Source organism: Raphanus sativus, chromosome 8, assembly GCF_000801105.2.
Source record: "Raphanus sativus cultivar WK10039 chromosome 8, ASM80110v3, whole genome shotgun sequence".
Classification (NCBI taxonomy): Eukaryota; Viridiplantae; Streptophyta; class Magnoliopsida; order Brassicales; family Brassicaceae; genus Raphanus; species Raphanus sativus.
This window is the reverse complement of record NC_079518.1, coordinates 6007945-6026272: the sequence shown is the minus strand read 5'-3', so window position 1 is coordinate 6026272 and position 18328 is coordinate 6007945. Positions and strand designations below refer to the sequence as shown.

At 34.0% G+C, this 18328-nt stretch overlaps 1 protein-coding gene and 1 pseudogene across 1 annotated transcript; both read left to right on the top strand.

Moving 5' to 3' along the window:
• Window positions 1–50: 50 nt before the first annotated feature.
• LOC108820902 (probable LRR receptor-like serine/threonine-protein kinase At1g29720) lies at window positions 51–8211 on the top strand. The gene is made up of 25 exons (XM_056991572.1): window positions 51–211; window positions 296–479; window positions 603–674; window positions 3436–3507; window positions 3603–3674; window positions 3755–3826; window positions 3937–4008; window positions 4209–4280; window positions 4362–4433; window positions 4513–4578; window positions 4654–4725; window positions 4807–4869; window positions 4940–5008; window positions 5096–5146; window positions 5227–5268; window positions 5357–5400; window positions 5499–5884; window positions 5963–6161; window positions 6255–6275; window positions 6362–6496; window positions 6575–6693; window positions 6774–6984; window positions 7082–7313; window positions 7460–7610; window positions 7712–8211. Exons 1-25 carry the CDS (start codon window positions 109–111, stop codon window positions 8048–8050), a joined length of 2991 nt encoding a protein of 996 aa, XP_056847552.1. The 5' UTR covers window positions 51–108; the 3' UTR covers window positions 8051–8211.
• Window positions 8212–8479: 268 nt separating this feature from the next.
• On the top strand, window positions 8480–17005 carry LOC108820905 (probable LRR receptor-like serine/threonine-protein kinase At1g29720; annotated as a pseudogene).
• Window positions 17006–18328: the final 1323 nt, after the last annotated feature.

Here is an 18328-nt window from a genome sequence, read left to right as displayed (position 1 = left end):
TTTCTACTAGCGACGACCAAGAAGACCCATATAAGTAAGTAGATAGTATCCAACAGTTTTTACAGTTACATTTATTTAGTTAAACAAGTCCACGAATTTTGAATCGAAATGTGGGTCGTCTTCTCGGCTTTCCTTATGTTCTTCATCATCATCCAAAGCTTCTTTGCGACCCTAACAACATCCGGTTCACCAGCTCTCCATCCAGATGAATGTATTAAATCCAAATCTTGATTCTTATAATATCAAACGTCAGTATCCATCATTTTTTCATATATAAACTCGAGAATTTGTGCAGTGCATGCGCTTGGGGAGATAGCTACTACACTTGGAATCAAGAGACTGAACCTAAGTGATGGAGATCCTTGCCTTTTAAAAACTCTAAACCTTGGTGTAGTTTCGACTTTCGATATGCCGCCTGTCAACAACATTGTTTGTGATTGTAGCTTCAATAATAACATGACATGTCATATTACAGAAATGTGAGTGTTAATATTTTGTCTTCTCTTATCAAATTTTTATTCCTTTTTTTTTCTTTTTGGTTTAAATGTTAAATAACTTTTTTCCTTCTTTTCAAATGATTTTTTTTTGGTGAGCAATCACAGATATCTCAAATCCACAAGTCTCCCAGGGAAACTTCCGCCTCAGTTGGCCAAGCTTCGATATCTCCAGAAGATGTGAGTTCGGAATTTATTTCCAGAGTTGATTATTAGTCGTTAGTTGGGGCCCGTTAGTAGTTGGTTTTGCACTCATGGCTCGTAATATTCTTGATTTTGAAATCCCAAAATTTGAATTTTTTTAATTTATTAAATTCTATATTTTATTACTGAGTTTTCAAACATGTTGAGATGCATACCTAAGTTACATTTAGAATATTTATAACATATTTTCTGTGATATTATATATGTAGACAAAAAATTATATTAGCATTGAATATTTATAACATATTTTCTGTGATATCATATATGTAGAAAAAAAAATATATTAGCATTATTTTTTAAATTGTTTTTTTCTAAAGTTTCCACGGACATAAATTGGAGATTCATAAGAAAATTAATTAAATATATTAGAATACCCTAAATCCTTGTTTGTAATCATATTTATGTTTAATATTAATTTAATTTGATAAAATATTTTTTTAATAAATAAAATACATAATTAAACATAACATTTATCGATAGGTCATGTTCCTCTTTTAATAGAATACTAGATCTTGATCTTTGCGGTCAATTTTATGTACATATGTTTATTTATTTTAGATCATTAGTAGTATACATTTTTAATGTTAATAATATATTTAAATGTTTATGTAACTATTTCAAATACAATAATTTTATAGTTTATATGTTGTAATTAATCAATTGGTAAACTCTCATATTATATTTGCACTTACTTATTGAAAAAATTAATATTGCATGAAATAACATTTAAAATTTATTTTGTACTAAATATATGCTTAATTCTGAGCCGCTGACCTTCAAAGCTGAATTTAAAAAAAAAAAATATTTTCTACATTTGCTCATTTTAGATAATATATTATTATATATACAAAAGTACAAGATATTTCAATTTTATATACGTATTATATAGTTTGTGAATGTTAAGTCAGTATGTCATCATATTATTTTTTTAGCATAAATACTTTATATTTATGAAATGAAATTTATAAATTTATCAATTTAATACAATTTTATCATATTTAGTTCAATATAATAATTTTAACATGAATTATTATTATTATAAAATAGATAAAAATAAGATAGATTTTTATTTTCATTTATAAAGGATAACTTAATACATATTAATGCATAATAATAGTTCATTGCTAATTACAAAATTAGTTTAAATATTTACAAAAACTTTTTGAAAATTAAAAAATTGTTAAAATATTTCTCAATAGATTTCTTAGAATTTTTAATATATATATATATCATGACTAAAGTAGTTGTAAATATTTTATATTATTCGTTTTAATGAAATACATGTTATTTTTAATACAAGTATTGTAGAGTTTGCTAATGTTAATCCATGTTACCAACATATTAGCTCAATGTAATAATTTCTCTTAATATGGCTGATTATGATTATATAATTGATAAAAATAGTATATAATTTTTTTTTTGTCATTTTATACAATAAATTAATGTCTAATAATATTTTAAAACTAATTATGATTTTAAATATTTTAAACATATTTGTTAGATTATATATATATAATAAAAGATATCAAAAGATATCTATCTTATTAAACAGAAGTACACATATAGAAATACCTTTAATTTTCAAATTTAATTATACTTTCATGCCACTGATAATTAAATTGAGTTTCCTATTTAAATATTTGTCTTTTTCAGTTAGATTAATGTGTTTCTTTTCTCTTTCCTATTTTAATGATTGTCTTTTTCAGTTAAATTAATGTGTTTTTTTTTTCTTTCATATTTTAATGTTTGTCTTTTTAGTTAGATTAAAGTATTTATTTTATTTTTCAACAATTAATGATATTTTAATGTTGTCTTTTTGTCAATTTAAAGTTGTCTAAACTATTTAAAAAAATAAAAAATAGTCAAAAGTAAACATATAAAGTAGATAAACAATAATCAAACACCAAAAATATTTAAAATATATATTTATTCTCCATCCAAATATTGAAGTTCAACCTGTTTTTTAATTTTTAATTTAGATATTTTGGCTTACATTACTCAAATTTATATGTTTTGAGAAATTTAAAGTATATATAAATTTTGAAAATTTTAAAATAATTCAAACGGGTTATCTGTATCCGAACCGAACCCGTAAATACTCGAATCAAACTGAAACCAAAATTTATAAATATTTGAATGTTGCTGAAATCCTTAAACTCGAGAATCTCAAACCCAATAGATTTTAACCGAACATTGAGTATCCAAATACAGATTCCTAACGTAGTCAATGTAAAATGATCAAGTATTACAAATATATCATTTAGTATAAATAAATAAAAACTAAAATTGAAATTAATATCCGTGCGGTCGCACGGGTCGAGATCTAGTTATGATTAAAATAGTTCAAAGATTCTATATATTATTAGTTTTAATAAATATATTTAATAAAAAATTAAAAAAATAATTCAAAATAAAAAATCACACTCGAAAGAAGTTATGATTTCTATTATTCAAATTAAAAAATCACATTTGAAAGAAGTTATGACTTCTATTTTAATAGATAAGATAAGTTTTTATTTCATCAAAAACGTTAGGCCAAATGAATATTGGCATCTTATTGGTGTACATGGATCTAAGACACCTCCAAAATTAACACTAACTTCTTCAGTCCCAGAATCTCCTTAAGTTGGACACTGAAGACTCATGTGTTAAATTAGTCTTTTTAAGAAACCTCATGAGAGCGAGTCTCCCATGCGAACATGAACATCTTATAGTGACTTTTTGCTCTTCTTTGCAGAGACTTGTGCCGAAACTACCTTTCGGGCTCAATCCCCATGGAGTGGGCTTCAATGCCACACCTCACTTTCATGTCAGCTCTCTCGCTCTCTCTCTCACTTTGTTTCTTTTCGAGCTCTGAAAATTTCCTCTTCATGATCAGCAAGTTAACTTTGACTTTCCACACAGCTCCCTCTGCGCAAATAACTTGTCTGGCCCTTTACCACCTGGTTTACAATACTTCAAGAACCTGACATTTCTGTAAGTCTCATACATGTAGCCTCTAGGAGTGTGACTTATAATCATTAGTCTATGTTACATTAATGTGATGAACTTTTCAGAGGGGTCGAAGCCAACCAGTTCTCTGGTCACATTCCTGATGAGTTTGGTAACTTGACATCCCTAACAGGATTGTAAGATTCTCTTTGGCACTTAACCATTGTCCAAAACCACAAGAATCTTTGGTTTTATTGAAATAGTTAAGTATTTAACTATAATCTCTTGTGAAAACTGAGGTTTGCAGGGAACTTGCGTCCAATCAATTTACAGGAAGCCTTCCTAGCTCTCTGGCTAGATTGGTAAACCTTGAGCAATTGTAAGTTATTTCTCAACTTAGCAACTAGAGTTTTCAAAAAGCCTTTCTGCCTTTTTAGCTGGAAATGCTCTTCTTTAATTATGCTTGGATGTGAGTAAATATGTGAAGCTCCTCAGTGAATGTATTTGATTTGAAACTTTGAAAAAAAAAATTCTGTGACCCGCATGGAAGTGAATAAGCTGTTTGTTTACACTATGCAGTAGGATAAGTGACAATAACTTCAGTGGCGTCATCCCAGAATATATTGGCAAATGGTCTAGGCTTCGAAGGCTGTAAGCTTTTTCCTCATTAAGAACTGTAATTTCTTTTACTGTTTGTGTTTCAATATAAGTTGTGTCGAATGTGTTCAACAGAGATCTTCAAGCAAGTGGACTGAAAGGACCTATTCCTGACGCAGTAGCCCGCCTAGAAAATATTACCGACCTGTAATAAACTACTTCAAACTAATTGATCAGCCAAGGGACCATTGAAATGAATATACTGACCTCTAATATTCATTTTCAGGATTATTAGTGATATGACCGGGATAAACTTCTTTCCTAATATATCTAGCCAAGTCATCGAAAACTTGTATGTGTTTTTTCCAATGAAGCTTGATTTTATTTGAGGATATGAAACTAAAGCTAGTCTTCGTCCCTGTTTCAGGATGTTGAGGAATGTGAGTATGTCTGGTCAAATTCCTACTTACATCTGGAGTAAACCGGTCTTGAGATCTCTGTAAGTTTGTTATGGTGAAATCTGAAAAAAGACATGCAGAATTTACTCAAAGATTTGCGTACCTTATGTTGTTTGCTGCAGTGATTTATCGTTTAACAAGTTGAGCGGTGAAGTTCTTGGCATAAACTTAGTACCAAAATTTACGTAAGACACAGATATTATTATAACAAAGAATCACACACGGACGATTTATAGTTTTGATGTGTTCTTACAGCTACTTGACTAGCAATATGCTTTCCGGGGAAATTAAATTTGGTGTTTACCTCAACAGCAAATCAAATATGTACGTTTCAGCCTTTCGCTTGTTTAATCTATATGGCTTGAGAAATCTTTCTTCAAGTAAACTAATCTTCTAGTTGGTTTTATACAGTGACCTTTCTTATAACAATTTCTCATGGCCGTCTAGCTGCCAAGAAAGGAGGTACATACATAAATATGTGTACCTATTTGTTAATGAAATGCTCATATTGAAGTTTATGCTCTCACTTTGTATTGAATCAGTAACATTAATACATACCGGAGCTCATATTTAAAGAACACTTTGTAAGTTCACTCTTCTGCAATGAAAAAACCTTAGTAAAAAATTTCTGCTGATTAGATTCCTAAATACTATGATCGTTTTGTCATACAGAACCGGGATTCTTCCATGCGCTGGTCCAGTCACCTGCAAGAAATGTAAACACATATTGAGCCGTTCTAACTTGTCTCTAACATGCTTTAGAGAATTTGATGCATTCACTTTTGTTAATTCCCTTTTCCTATTGATGGTGTAGATCGGAGATCACTACATATAAATTGTGGTGGGGAAACTGTAACTGTCACAAACTCTTTGGGTAAAATCACTTATCAAGCCGATAACAGTGAGGTCAAAGCTGCTACAAATATGCACTTCAAGAACTGGGGAATTAGTAATACTGGTGATTTTATGGATGATGGAGAGGAAAATGACAAATACATCATGTCAACTAATAAAACACTACCTGGAGATTCTCCTGATCTTTATAAGACTGCACGTCGATCTGCTCTCTCTCTTGTTTATTATGCGTTTTGCTTGGAAAATGGAGAATATGATCTGAAACTCCATTTTATGGAGATTCAGTTTTCAGATCAAGAACTATATAGTCGTCTAGCTGGACGCATATTTGATGTCTATGTTCAGGTATAGCGTTATTGTTTGCTGAAGAGTTGCTTAGAAGATTGAAGTTCATTTTCTTTTGTCATTTTTCTTTTCTTATAGGGAAAATTGTTCTTGAGGGATTTTAACATCAGAAAGGAGGCTAATGGGACTCTGAAGTCTATTGTGAAAGAACTGAAAGCTGTTAATGTGACCGATCATAAGTTAGAGATTTGGTTGTATTGGGCGGGTAAAGGGACAACACTCATGCCCAGAAGAGGAAACTATGGTCCTATTATCTCTGCTATCTCCTTGTGTCACAGTAAGTAACACTTCTCCTCTGCTTGTTAAACTTAAGACTATTCTTGTTACTCCTTGTTACCTATAAATAAATATTCATGTTTAAAAATTTCAGGCATGGAGCAACATTGTGGAGGTCTCAAAAGATAAATAAATACTCTGTTACAAAAAAAATTCTCTAGATTGGTGTATAAATTAACAGTTTTAGGGTCTCATTTGCAGTGGAGAAAACCAAAAATCACATCAATTATCCACTAATCTTTGGAGTAACGGGTCCCTTGGTAGCAATTATTTTCTTGGCTTTGGGATTCTATGCTCAGAGAAAATGCAGACGGGACAAGAAAAAGAGAGAAAGAGGTATCAAAGCTCACAGAGTTTATGAATCCATTACACATATTTTCTCATAGTGTTAATTATGATTTTCTCATTATATAGACCTGAGAGCCGAGGGTTTGCAAACTGTTTGCTTTACATGGAGGCAACTGCAAGCTGCAACAAACAATTTTGATGTAGCCAACAAACTTGGAGAAGGAGGTTTCGGATCCGTATTCAAAGTATACTAAAACACAGCTGCCAAGTTCTTCTTAAATAAGGCTGTTTTTGGTTTTCTTATATGGCTGAAACTTTAATGCAGGGAGAGCTGTCAGATGGAACTATCATTGCAGTGAAGCAGCTCTCTTCCAAGTCATGCCAAGGAAACCGAGAATTTGTGAATGAGATTGGCATGATCTCTGGTCTGAATCATCCAAACCTTGTCAAGCTTTACGGATGCTGTGTCCAAAAGGATCAACTGCTGCTCGTGTATGAGTACATGGAAAACAACTCCCTTGCTCTTGCTTTGTCTGGTAAATTAATCGAAGTCATTCAACTTTTCTTTACGTTTTGAGTCTATTCCAAGTGGACATGTCATGTGAAGAAACATCCTGTCTCTTCCATTTCCAGGAAAGAGCTCCTTGAAACTGGACTGGGCTGCAAGAAAGAAAATCTGTATGGGAACCGCAAGAGGGCTTGATTTTCTCCATGAAGGAGCTGCGATCAGAATGATTCACCGTGACATAAAGACTCCCAATGTGCTTCTAGGCGCCGACCTTAATGCAAAGATATCTGACTTTGGTTTGGCTAGGCTTCACGAAGAAGAACACACACACATTAGCACCAAAGTCGCAGGAACCATGTAAGTAGTATTGTATAAACACACCATGGCAAAAAAAAATTATGTAGTTTTCTTAATACTGTATGTCTGAAAACATGAAAATTCATCTTTATGAAACGGATGTTGTAGCAAGGTCTGAGGATGACTTCATTTCTCTTATGGTGTAGCGGATATATGGCTCCAGAATATGCTTTAATGGGTCATTTGACCGAGAAAGCAGATGTGTACAGCTTTGGGGTTGTGGCAATGGAGATTGTTAGTGGGAAAAGTAATACAACACAAAAGGGAAGCGATGACAACGCCCCACTTATTAAATGGGTAATGTGGAGCTTTCTGCTCTCTCTTTTGCATTTCTATTGTCCTCAGTTCTATAGTTTAACCTATGACTCTTTTGACAATTAAGTTTATATCCATCTCAGGCCATGACACTGCAACAAAAAGGGGACATAATGGAGATAGTAGATCCGAAGCTCGAAGGTGAGTTCAACAGCCTAGAAGCAGAGAGGATGATCAGAGTTGCTCTTGTTTGCACAAATGCAAATCCCTCTTCACGTCCACTGATGTCAGAGGCAGTGAAAATGCTGGAGGGAGAGATGGAAATACCACAGATTCTGTCAGGTCCTGCCGTGTATGGACATGATTTGAACTTTTCAAAGCTGATGGAGATGCAAGAGTCAACCTCGATGTCTGGTTATGGACTGTCCCCATTTAATCAAGGATCAGCCACCTCAAACTCCACAGCAGAGTTTTCTTCCTAGTCATTGTAATATGTAAGGTTTAGTTGCGAGGACTATCTACTAAAATTAACTTCAAACTCCATATCATTAGAAGTTGTCTGAAACCTTACGTTGGATATTTTATAATCTATGTATGTTTCCATGAAAGTTCCTAGTGTTTAATCCTGGTCAGTTCATATCAATTCTCGATATCTCCCTGCGTATAAAAGCTGCTGAAATCTATTTTCCAAAGTTGATAATGAAACATGCATGAAGCTGTAGGCTGTAACTGTTCACTATTGCAGATTGAACAATAATTGTGGCTTTCTCAATAAATGCATCTCGTACAATACTCCATTATTATCTTTGGCTACAACTGTAACGCTGCTCTGTACTAGCAGACTAGGGGACGACCAAGACCATAAACGTAAATAATACGAAATATTTTCATATTTACAAAATTCAATTAAAAAAAACTTTCATTTCACAATTATTATTTTATCTCTTCTTCTTGTTGCTAAAGATTGTGACTAACCAACCAAGTCCACATAATCTATATCGATGATGTGGATCGTCTTTTTCTTCATCATCATTACAAGCTTCTTTGCGACTCTAACAACATCCACTTCACCAGCTCTCCATCCAGATGAATGTATTAAATCAAAATTTTGATTCTTGTAAATATTTTTTTCTTATATGAACTTGATAACTTGTGCAGTGCATGCGCTTGAGGAGATAGCTACCACACTTGGTATAAAGAGAGTGAACCTAAGTTACAAAGACCCATGCTCTTCACAAAGTCTAATGATCATAAAACAAGATGATTGGAATATGGAGGTGAACAACACCATTGCTTGTGATTGTAGCTTCAACAACAACATGACATGTCATATTACAGAATTGTGAGTGTTAATTTCTTTTTCTTTTTTTTTTCACTCTCTTATTTACTTCTTTAGTTTGCTTTAATCAAATGCAGAAGTCTCGTGAATTTAACTCTTATGGGGAAAGTTCCACCTGAGTTAGCCAAGCTTCGACATCTCCGGTCAATGTAAGTCCAAAGGTTTGATAAATTTATCAAACCTTTTTACGTTACAAGTGGAAGTAGAGGGTGAAAAAGATCTTATGTGCGATAGGTTAAAGAGAAAGTATGTTCATGTGTCAGACTTAGGGGTCTAGTGGGAGTTAGATTTTTGTTGATTGTTAGAATTCTTAAATTCTATTAAGCTTTGGCACATATATTGTTGGGATTTTACATATTCATCCATCGTTTTTGGTAAATCAAGTCCACCATGTAGTTCTTCCGTTTGTAGAATCTAACAAGTTTTAAAAGTCAAGTCCTGTTATTTTATAGATTTTACATTCTACTAAAATATAGTATCGTTGGTTTGATGATATTGTTATTCAAAAATGTTGTTTTTATTGATTTTATAGTTATGTTTATATTCAGCATTGTTAGAATACTATTCATATCCATTGGATTATAAAACTTGTTATGATGCATCTTGTAAATATACTACAAATTTAACAAAATTCTATTTAAAACTTCTCTATGCAAATTTAACATAATCTCTCAAAGTCAACCTAAATCTATCAAAATCTAAGTCCCACTAGTTCCTATGGATTTTGCTAGATATATTTCTATTTTTACTACAAGAACTCACTACTGATAAAACCAAGACAAGCAGTAGCCATTAAAACCAATATATTTCAAAACCCTAACGCTCCCAGGCACGGGGCTCGAGGTACTCTGTGATTCAATGCTCTCCGGCGCCGGCGACGCATTTTCTTGCCGGCGCTGGCTACTCCCGACAATATCGTCCTCTGTCTTCATCTATCTGGTCGTTTCTCATTTCAATTCTCGTATGCTGCGGAGTCGTAGCGTTCTGTTAACAGGAGAAAGGGGTCCCCGACGGAGCCTTCGATGGAGACAAGAACTTGGGTTCGTCGTTTTCACCGCAGTTCTCCTGACAGCACGTCCTCTTTGGTGGGTCTCCTCTCCAACGATGAGTCGAGAGGGTTCTCTCGCCACCGTTGTACTCTGGTTCACGGGAACGTTTCCCGGCTCCTTCTGGCTGTCGACGGTCAAGCTGCACCGTTGACTTTGTCTGTGCTCTTCAACTGCTCACGGAGTTCAGATCTCAACGTACAAACTCTCGCTTTCCGCCTCCGGGAAGTGAGACAAGATATCAATGTGTTGCTCCTCCACACTTATGTGACACCAGATTCCGCGACAAATCAAGCCTATATCCAGATCTAGTTAAAAGCTCTCCACTTTCCTTGCCTTTAAGTGTGTCGTCATCTTCTCCTGTGTGTCTTCTTCTCAACGGCTTCGATGGTAGCCTAGCTTACTCCAGTGAACCTGTCTCTCCGCCGGCGAGTGCCATATATCTCTCAATCAACGTCATCCGCACCACCTCTAACCTTCAACCTAGATCGATGACGTCTCGTAATTTCCCGGTGTATGCCTCTGCTTCTGATCTGAGATATATTCTTATGTGGGCCTGGCCCAATTCTTCTGCTGAAGCTTATAACCCAGTTATCAAAATTCTAAAGCCCATACTATCAGTTCAAGACGTGAGATATGTAGATGCGGGTCTGAATTCTTTGGATAATTTGAAGATTTCCCATGGATTCATGGGTGTTTATAATCTGAGATCATTGCAATATCACTTCTTTAGGAAGAATTTGTCACCATCCTCCTCTACTGAGGAGAGTATTTCACCTCCATACCTTCCTTCAATGAACGGAGATGTCTTGTTGGGTCCTATCCCGAGCTTTTGTTTTAACTTTCTCACCGGTTTGTCATCTTGTATAGCGGTCTGCACGGGGCCAGAAGGTGCAATCGAGATTACTTCGGTTTTTCTCACTGATGAGGGTTATCCCTCAACGTCACTTGTGACTATTTCTTAGCTGTCCGACTTTGTCGTGAAGGCTCTCCGGACGCATTCGAACCATGTCTTGAATCCGCTGTCATTTTTATATGAAGATTTATCTTGTTTGACTTCATTTCGCCTTGTAGTTTATGATTTGTCTTCAAGAAGATGCTTAATTCCCTCTTGACTTTGTAGTTCATGAAGTTATGTTTAACGAAAGTTGTGTTTCAAAGAAAAAAAAGATAAAACCAAGACAATAAAGAAAGAAAAAAAGGATTTGCGGGGTAGTCTTTAAAGTAAAGTTTAAAACTTGATTGATCAACAAAACTGTAGCCACTAGCCAGAGTATCTACAAAGAGAAACATAACAAAAGTTCCTTACGAGTTTTTTTCTCTTACTTGTAGCGACTTATCCGCCAACTACCTTACTGGCACGATTCCACACGAGTGGGTTTCAATGCCATATCTCACTTTCATGTTAGCTCCCTCTCTTTCTCTCACTCTGATGCTTCATCTTTATGATTTACGAATAACTTTGAATATTCTGCAGCTGGCTCTGCGGGAATCGTTTGTCTGGGAATTTACCAACTTGGTTGCAAAACTTCAAGAATCTGAAATTCTTGTACGTCTCTGAATGTTTCCCACTTCTGTGGATTTTGATTATTAATTTCAAGTTTATGTTTTCCATATTAAAACCAATTGGTGATAAATAGATCGATTATAACTTTTTATATCATTAAATTATTTCTCCATTAATTACCAATTCAGAACTTCATTCATTGACTCCATATCGTTTGAATGGATTCCAAGAGAAAGAAACAGAGAAGCTGATACTTTAGCAAAACATGTTCTGTTTGTAAACGAGGCTCGTTTGACCTCTAACTCTCTTTAAGGAAATGAAAGTTTGTGTTTTCAAAAAAAAAAAAAGAACTTCATTCATTAACCGTCTCTTCATGCTCAAGCGTGGACAATTATCTGAAAAACATCCACGGTGTGGTTCAATATCGGGTGATTCTGATACCATGTTAAACTCAGTTTTACTCGGATTTACTCTAATTTAACATGGTATCAAAACCACTGAACCTAACTATTAAAAAACTTTAGACTCGATAAACACACTCTTGTAATTCAGTCCAAAAAGTGGCTTTTGCTCTCGGACTCAATAATGTTGGTCTGCGAGATTAATGGCCTGAAGGGCTGTTATCTCGAGAGAGTATTTGAATTATATAGAGATTAATTAAAGGACCATAAGTTCTAGTGTCTAAAGAGTGTGAATATAAGATCCTATATCGAAAGTTTTAGTGAGATATAAATACTATATAAAGAGTTTGGACCATTCCATTTAATTATTGTCAGTTGGTTTAAGTTGGAAGCCATGAAATTTAACATTGATTCAACTGATAAGTCTGATATGTGGTGATGAAATTTTCAGAGGGGTTGAAGGCAACCAGTTCTTTGGTACAATTCCTGATGAGCTTGGTAACCTGACCAAACTTGTAAAATTGTAAGACAGTCTTTGGCTTTGCAGATATTCAAATCAGTTTTGATATATATATTTGCATTTAAATTTTTGGTTTAATGCCAAAAATGTACAGTGGAAGATCTTATCTGAAACTTGGTTTTGCAGGGATCTTGCATCTAATCAATTTACAGGAAGCTTGCCTATCACTCTCGCTCGACTAGTAAACCTTGAACAACTGTAAGTTGTTGTCTTCCTTTGAAATGAAAACTTCCAAACCATTTTTGCCTATTTTTGAAATTGTTTTATGAGCACCTAGATTGAACTGAAACATAATTTAAAGCTTTGTTGCAGAACACTTATTATATATACTTCGTAGTATATGTAGTTTGGTTGTAGGTTTGTGTAAGAACGGAAACAGGTAGTATATATAGAAAAAAAAACCACAAACAACTAAAAGGTTGTTTGTGCAAACCAAACTACATATACTACATATCATTTTCAGTTCTTACAACTTTTTTCTATGCTACAAAAAAGTTGTTTGTTTTTTATTTTTGCAGTTGGATAAGTGACAACAAGTTTAGTGGAACCATCCCAGCATATATTGGCAAGTGGTCTCGGCTTAGAAAGCTGTACGTAAGCTTTGTCCTTTCATTGCTAATTTTTAATTTCTACTTGTGTTTATGCTTATGCGCGGTCTAACATGTATCAATAATGGTCAGCAGATTTCTACATGCCAGTGGACTGAAGGGACCTTTTCCTGATCCAGTGGCCTGCCTAGAAAATCTCATTGATCTGTAACTGATTTATCTTTCATAGATTAGCAAAAGGACAACTGAACTCATGTTTTAAGGATTATATATATATTCATATGCGCAGGAGAATAAGTGATACCACTGGGATAAACTCATTTCCAATTCTATCCAGCAAAGTCTTTGAAACCTTGTAATTTATTTTTCCACTGAAACTTATGGTTTCTTCTATCTTCATTGTTTATCAGAAATTTTCAAACTAATGGTGTCTCTGTTCTGTGTTCCAGGATTTTGAGGAATGTGGGTTTGTCTGGTCCAATTCCTTCTTACATCTGGAATTTGCTAAACCTAACTAGACTGTAAGTTCTTTGTCATTCCTGCGTTTAAAATGCCTTGAATATACAATTTGTTTATTAACAAGTATGTCACAGCTAAAACGTATATTTAACTATATACCAAAGAATATTGATTTACAAGTTTAACGCAGAGATTTATCGTTTAACAAGTTGACTGGTGAAGTTCAGGACATACAAAAAGCACCAAAACTTCAGTATACGTAAGTTGTTACAATCCAAGATTTGAGTATGTTATTCCAAGATTGAGAATCATTGGTTTTCTTTCAGCTATCTAACTGGCAACATGCTTTCCGGAAACGTTGAGTCTGCTTTTTTAATCAAAAACAACCCTAATATGTACGTTTCACCTGCTTGTATGGCTTGAAAAAAGTTGCCATCATGCCAACTAATATTCTTCGCGGTTCTCTACAGAGATCTCTCTTATAACAATTTCTCTTGGTCATATAGTTGTCAAGAAAAGAGGTATGAACGTGAAATGGAACATCTTTAAATCTTATATTTTATATAACCTGATAATGTTGAAGTCTCTGTTGAATCAGTAACATTAACACATACCGGAGCTCAATTTTGAAGAATAATTTGTAAGAACATGAATGGATAATATTATTGAATGGTTTGAATGTTTGTTGCTATATGAGATACCTAAATGTTTTTATCGTTTGTACATACAGAACTGGCCTTCTTCCTTGCGCTGCTCCAGTCAACTGCAAGACCTGTAAGTACATGCATTCAGTATTTTCTACATAATGTTTTTTGTTAAATCCCACTCTTTCTACTCATTGTTGATTGTAGACCAGCGATCAATACATATAAACTGTGGTGGAGAAGATATAAAGATTAAAAACTCCTTTGGTAAAATCACATATCAAGCTGATAGCCATAAAACCACGGCCGCAACAAATCAGCACCTGGAAAACTGGGGAATCAGCAACACAGGTGACTTCACTGATGATCGATATACTGATGACACGTTCATCATTTCAACTAGTTTAAGACTACCAAAAGATTCTCCCCATTTCTATAAGACCGCGCGCCGATCTGCTCTCTCTCTGGTTTACTATGCATTTTGCTTGGAAAATGGAGCCTACAATGTGAAACTCCATTTTATGGAGATCCAGTTTTCAGACCAAGAAGTATACAGCCGTATAGGCAGACGCATATTTGACGTTTATGTTCAGGTAAAGTGTCACTATATTTGATTACATAACTTCTTTAACCAAGCTTGGAAGATTGAAGTCCATTTCCTCTTGTTATTTCTGTCCCATGTTAGGGAAAATTGTTTTTGAAGGATTTTAACATCAAAGAAGAAGCTAATGGGACTTTAAAGCCTGTAGTGAAAGAACTGAAAGCTGTTAATGTGACCAATCATATGTTAGAGATTCGGTTTTATTGGGCAGGGAAAGGGACAGCCCTCATTCCCAACAGAGGAAACTATGGTCCTCTTATCTCTGCTATCTCCTTGTGTCACAGTAAGTACCCTTATTCTCTGCTGCAGCAACTTCACTCCTTTACATTCAGTTTTCTTCACTCTGAAGTGTCCACAACTTCAAATTATCTTCTTCAACTTCTTTACACTGATCCACACCTCCTACTGACAATATTCATCTCTTGAAATGTCAGGTCTGGAGCCACGATGTGGAGGTTTTTACACAGAGAAAATTTCTTTCTGTAGATTGGTTTATATATATATATATATATATATATAATATATATATATATATGTATGTGTATATTAATTTACACTTTCTAGTGTCTCATTTGCAGCGGAGAAAATAAAACATCACATTAGTTATCCCCTAGTTTCGGGGGCAGCAGGTGTATTAGTAACAATAACTCTCTCAGCTGTGGGAATATATGCTCGGAGAAGATGCCTAAAAGACAGTAACACAAGAAAACGAGGTACCAGAGTATAAATCTATTTATGTTTAGTTGTTAGAATTACTAATGATTTTCTACTGGACATATATGATCACAATAGATCTGAGAGCACAGGGTTTGCAAACTGTTTGCTTTACATGGAGGCAACTGCAAGCTGCAACAAACAATTTTGATGAAGCCAACAAACTTGGAGAAGGAGGTTTCGGATCCGTATTCAAAGTATACTAAAAGACATGCCAAGTTCTTCTTAAATAAGGCTGTTTTTGGTCTTTTTATATGGCTGAAACATTAATGCAGGGAGAGCTGTCAGATGGAACTATCATAGCAGTGAAGCAGCTATCTTCCAAGTCATGCCAAGGAAACCGTGAGTTTGTGAATGAGATAGGCATGATCTCTGGTCTGAATCATCCAAACCTTGTCAAGCTTTATGGATGCTGTGTAGAGAAGAATCAATTGATGCTTGTGTATGAGTACATGGAAAACAACTCCCTTGCTCTTGTGCTTTCTGGTAATCAAAGTCGTTCAGCTTTTTTTTTAAAAATGGTTTTTACATGTCATCACATATTAAGTGACATCATTTCTCTTTGGTTTGCCAGGAAAGAGCTCCATGAAACTCAACTGGAAAGCAAGACAGAAAATTTGTGTTGGAATCGCAAGAGGGCTTGAGTTCCTCCATGAAGGATTGATGATCAGAATGGTTCACCGTGACATCAAAACTCCTAATGTACTTCTAGATGCTGACTTAAATGCAAAGATATCTGACTTCGGATTGGCTAGACTCCATGAAGAAGAACACACTCACATTAGCACCAAAGTTGCAGGAACCATGTTAGTACAGAACATAAAACAAACATCACAAAAACTTATCTCATTCTTGGTTTCTTTTTTTTGTAATGCAGGGGATATATGGCTCCTGAATATGTACTATGGGTCAACTAACAGAGAAAGCAGACGTGTATAGCTTCGGAGTTGTGGCAATGGAAATTGTTAGTGGCAAGAGTAATACTAAACAAAAGGGAACTGCTGACCACATCTCACTTCTTGATTGGGTAACCATGGAGCTTTCCTTTCTCTTTTGTCCATTTGATGTCTACAAGTTTCTCTTTAGTGAAACTTGTATTTTTTTTTTTATAATGAAAAATCAGGCGCTGTCACTGCATCAGAAAGGGGACATACTGGAGGTTTGTAGATCCAATTCTCGAAGGTCATTTCGATAGAAAAGAAGCGGTGAGGATGATCAATGTTGCTCTTGTTTGCACAAACTCATCTCCTGCGTTGAGACCAACAATGTCAGAGGCATTGAAAATGCTGGAGGGAGTGACTGAATTAACACAGGTTATGTCAGATCCTGGTTTATACGGAGACGACTGGAACTTGTTAAAGATGAGAGATGTTGATACACATGGAAGCTCGAGCACGTCTGGTGTGACCGATCAAACAAGAACGACAACGAAATCCTCTGTTTCTGGTTGTGATCTCTATCCGTTATACCCTGAGTCCATTACACTAAACTCCACAGTAGAGTATCATTCCTCATCACTGTAATATCGAAAGCTTTTACTCGACGGTAGCTTAAACCCCTCAGATTTAACTCTCTCTGCACTAGTGTGAAAGGGTCGCATTTCACACCATTTCATTTTTTTTGAAAAGTAAAAGAAAAGTTCTAGAAGTTCTCTAACATGTGTTTCTTCGGCCTTTATTGTCCTGGGTTTACGTAGAAACCTGAAGTCTTTGCGTTTGCATTGAACCCGGAAGTCTTTGCGTTAATAAAACGAGGAAAATAGCCAGTGCCTTTCGCCCTTTGCACTTAATGCTTTCATAAGTGTGAAATTAGTGGTTCATATAAGAACACAGTCACATAAATTGTGTTTATTTATTTACTTTAACTATTTGACTCGTCGCTGTTTGTATTCCTCGTTGGCTATTTCTTTTTCTTCTTTTTTGTTCACCCCTCGTTAACTTTTTTTTTGTAACTTAAGGCTACCCCTCTTTAACTTTCCTTTTATTATTAGTTAGAGCATCAGCATTGGAGAAGCTTCTCAACCATCATCTCTTGCTTTATTATATTATAATATTTTAGCAAAATAAATTAAGTTTTACCTTTTTAAAATATTACACCACTAAATACATGACCCATGTAGAATTAATTTCTCTCATTTGGTTGAAAGTCTCTCGTAGAAGAGATGTCATTCTTTTTCTCTTCTATCTTACTTCATCTTTCTTCATTTATTACACTGCTAACTCATATAAGAACATCTCCAAAAAAAACACTATTCCCTCTGTTTCAAATTATATGTCGTTCTAGAACAAAATTTTCGTTTCAAATAAGTGTCGTTTTCGTTTTCAATGCAAAATTTATTGAAAAATATTCTCTATTCTATTTTTTATATTGGTCGATGTGTATTGGTAATAGTATTTATTTTGGAAATATGTAAAATTAAATATTTTTTTAATCTGTGTGCAAAGACTTAGAACGACAAATAATTGACGGAGGGAGTATATAACTTCATATTTGAAGTTTTTTGTTCTCATAAAGGAAACTTCAAAACTTCAAAACTTCAAATCTGAAGTTTTTGATAGTGAAACTTCAATATAGAGTGTCACTACTCAAACTTTCAAATTTAAAGTTTCACTTTTTATTTGCATTTTATGATTTTTATATATTTTGATGTTTATCATTTTAATCTTAAGAAAAATCATATCTCGTAATATTTTATGTTTGTTTTCATAAATTTAATTTTACACAAAGCTAAATAAAAAACTTAAAATAAAAAGTTTTAAAGTTTAAAAAGTATCTTTAGACTTCAAATATGAAATTTAAAACATCTTTAAACTTCAATATGAAGTTTTGCAAGTTTCAAAATAGAGAGTCTTTTTCTTGTAGTTTATATTAGTTATATATATATATATATATTTATAATTTATTTTACTATAAGATTTTATTAATTAATATCAATGTGATATTATTATATATTTGCTAGTTATTTATAAATTTTGTGAATT

Bases quoted from the DNA above. Each gene is read 5' to 3' on its own strand.
- LOC108820902 (XM_056991572.1), top strand. From the start codon at position 109: ATGTGGGTCGTCTTCTCGGCTTTCCTTATGTTCTTCATCATCATCCAA. The intron at 480-602 runs GTGAGTGTTAAT...GAGCAATCACAG, and splicing joins ACATGTCATATTACAGAAAT to ATATCTCAAATCCACAAGTC. The intron at 5,401-5,498 runs GTAAACACATAT...TTGATGGTGTAG, and splicing joins TCCAGTCACCTGCAAGAAAT to ATCGGAGATCACTACATATA.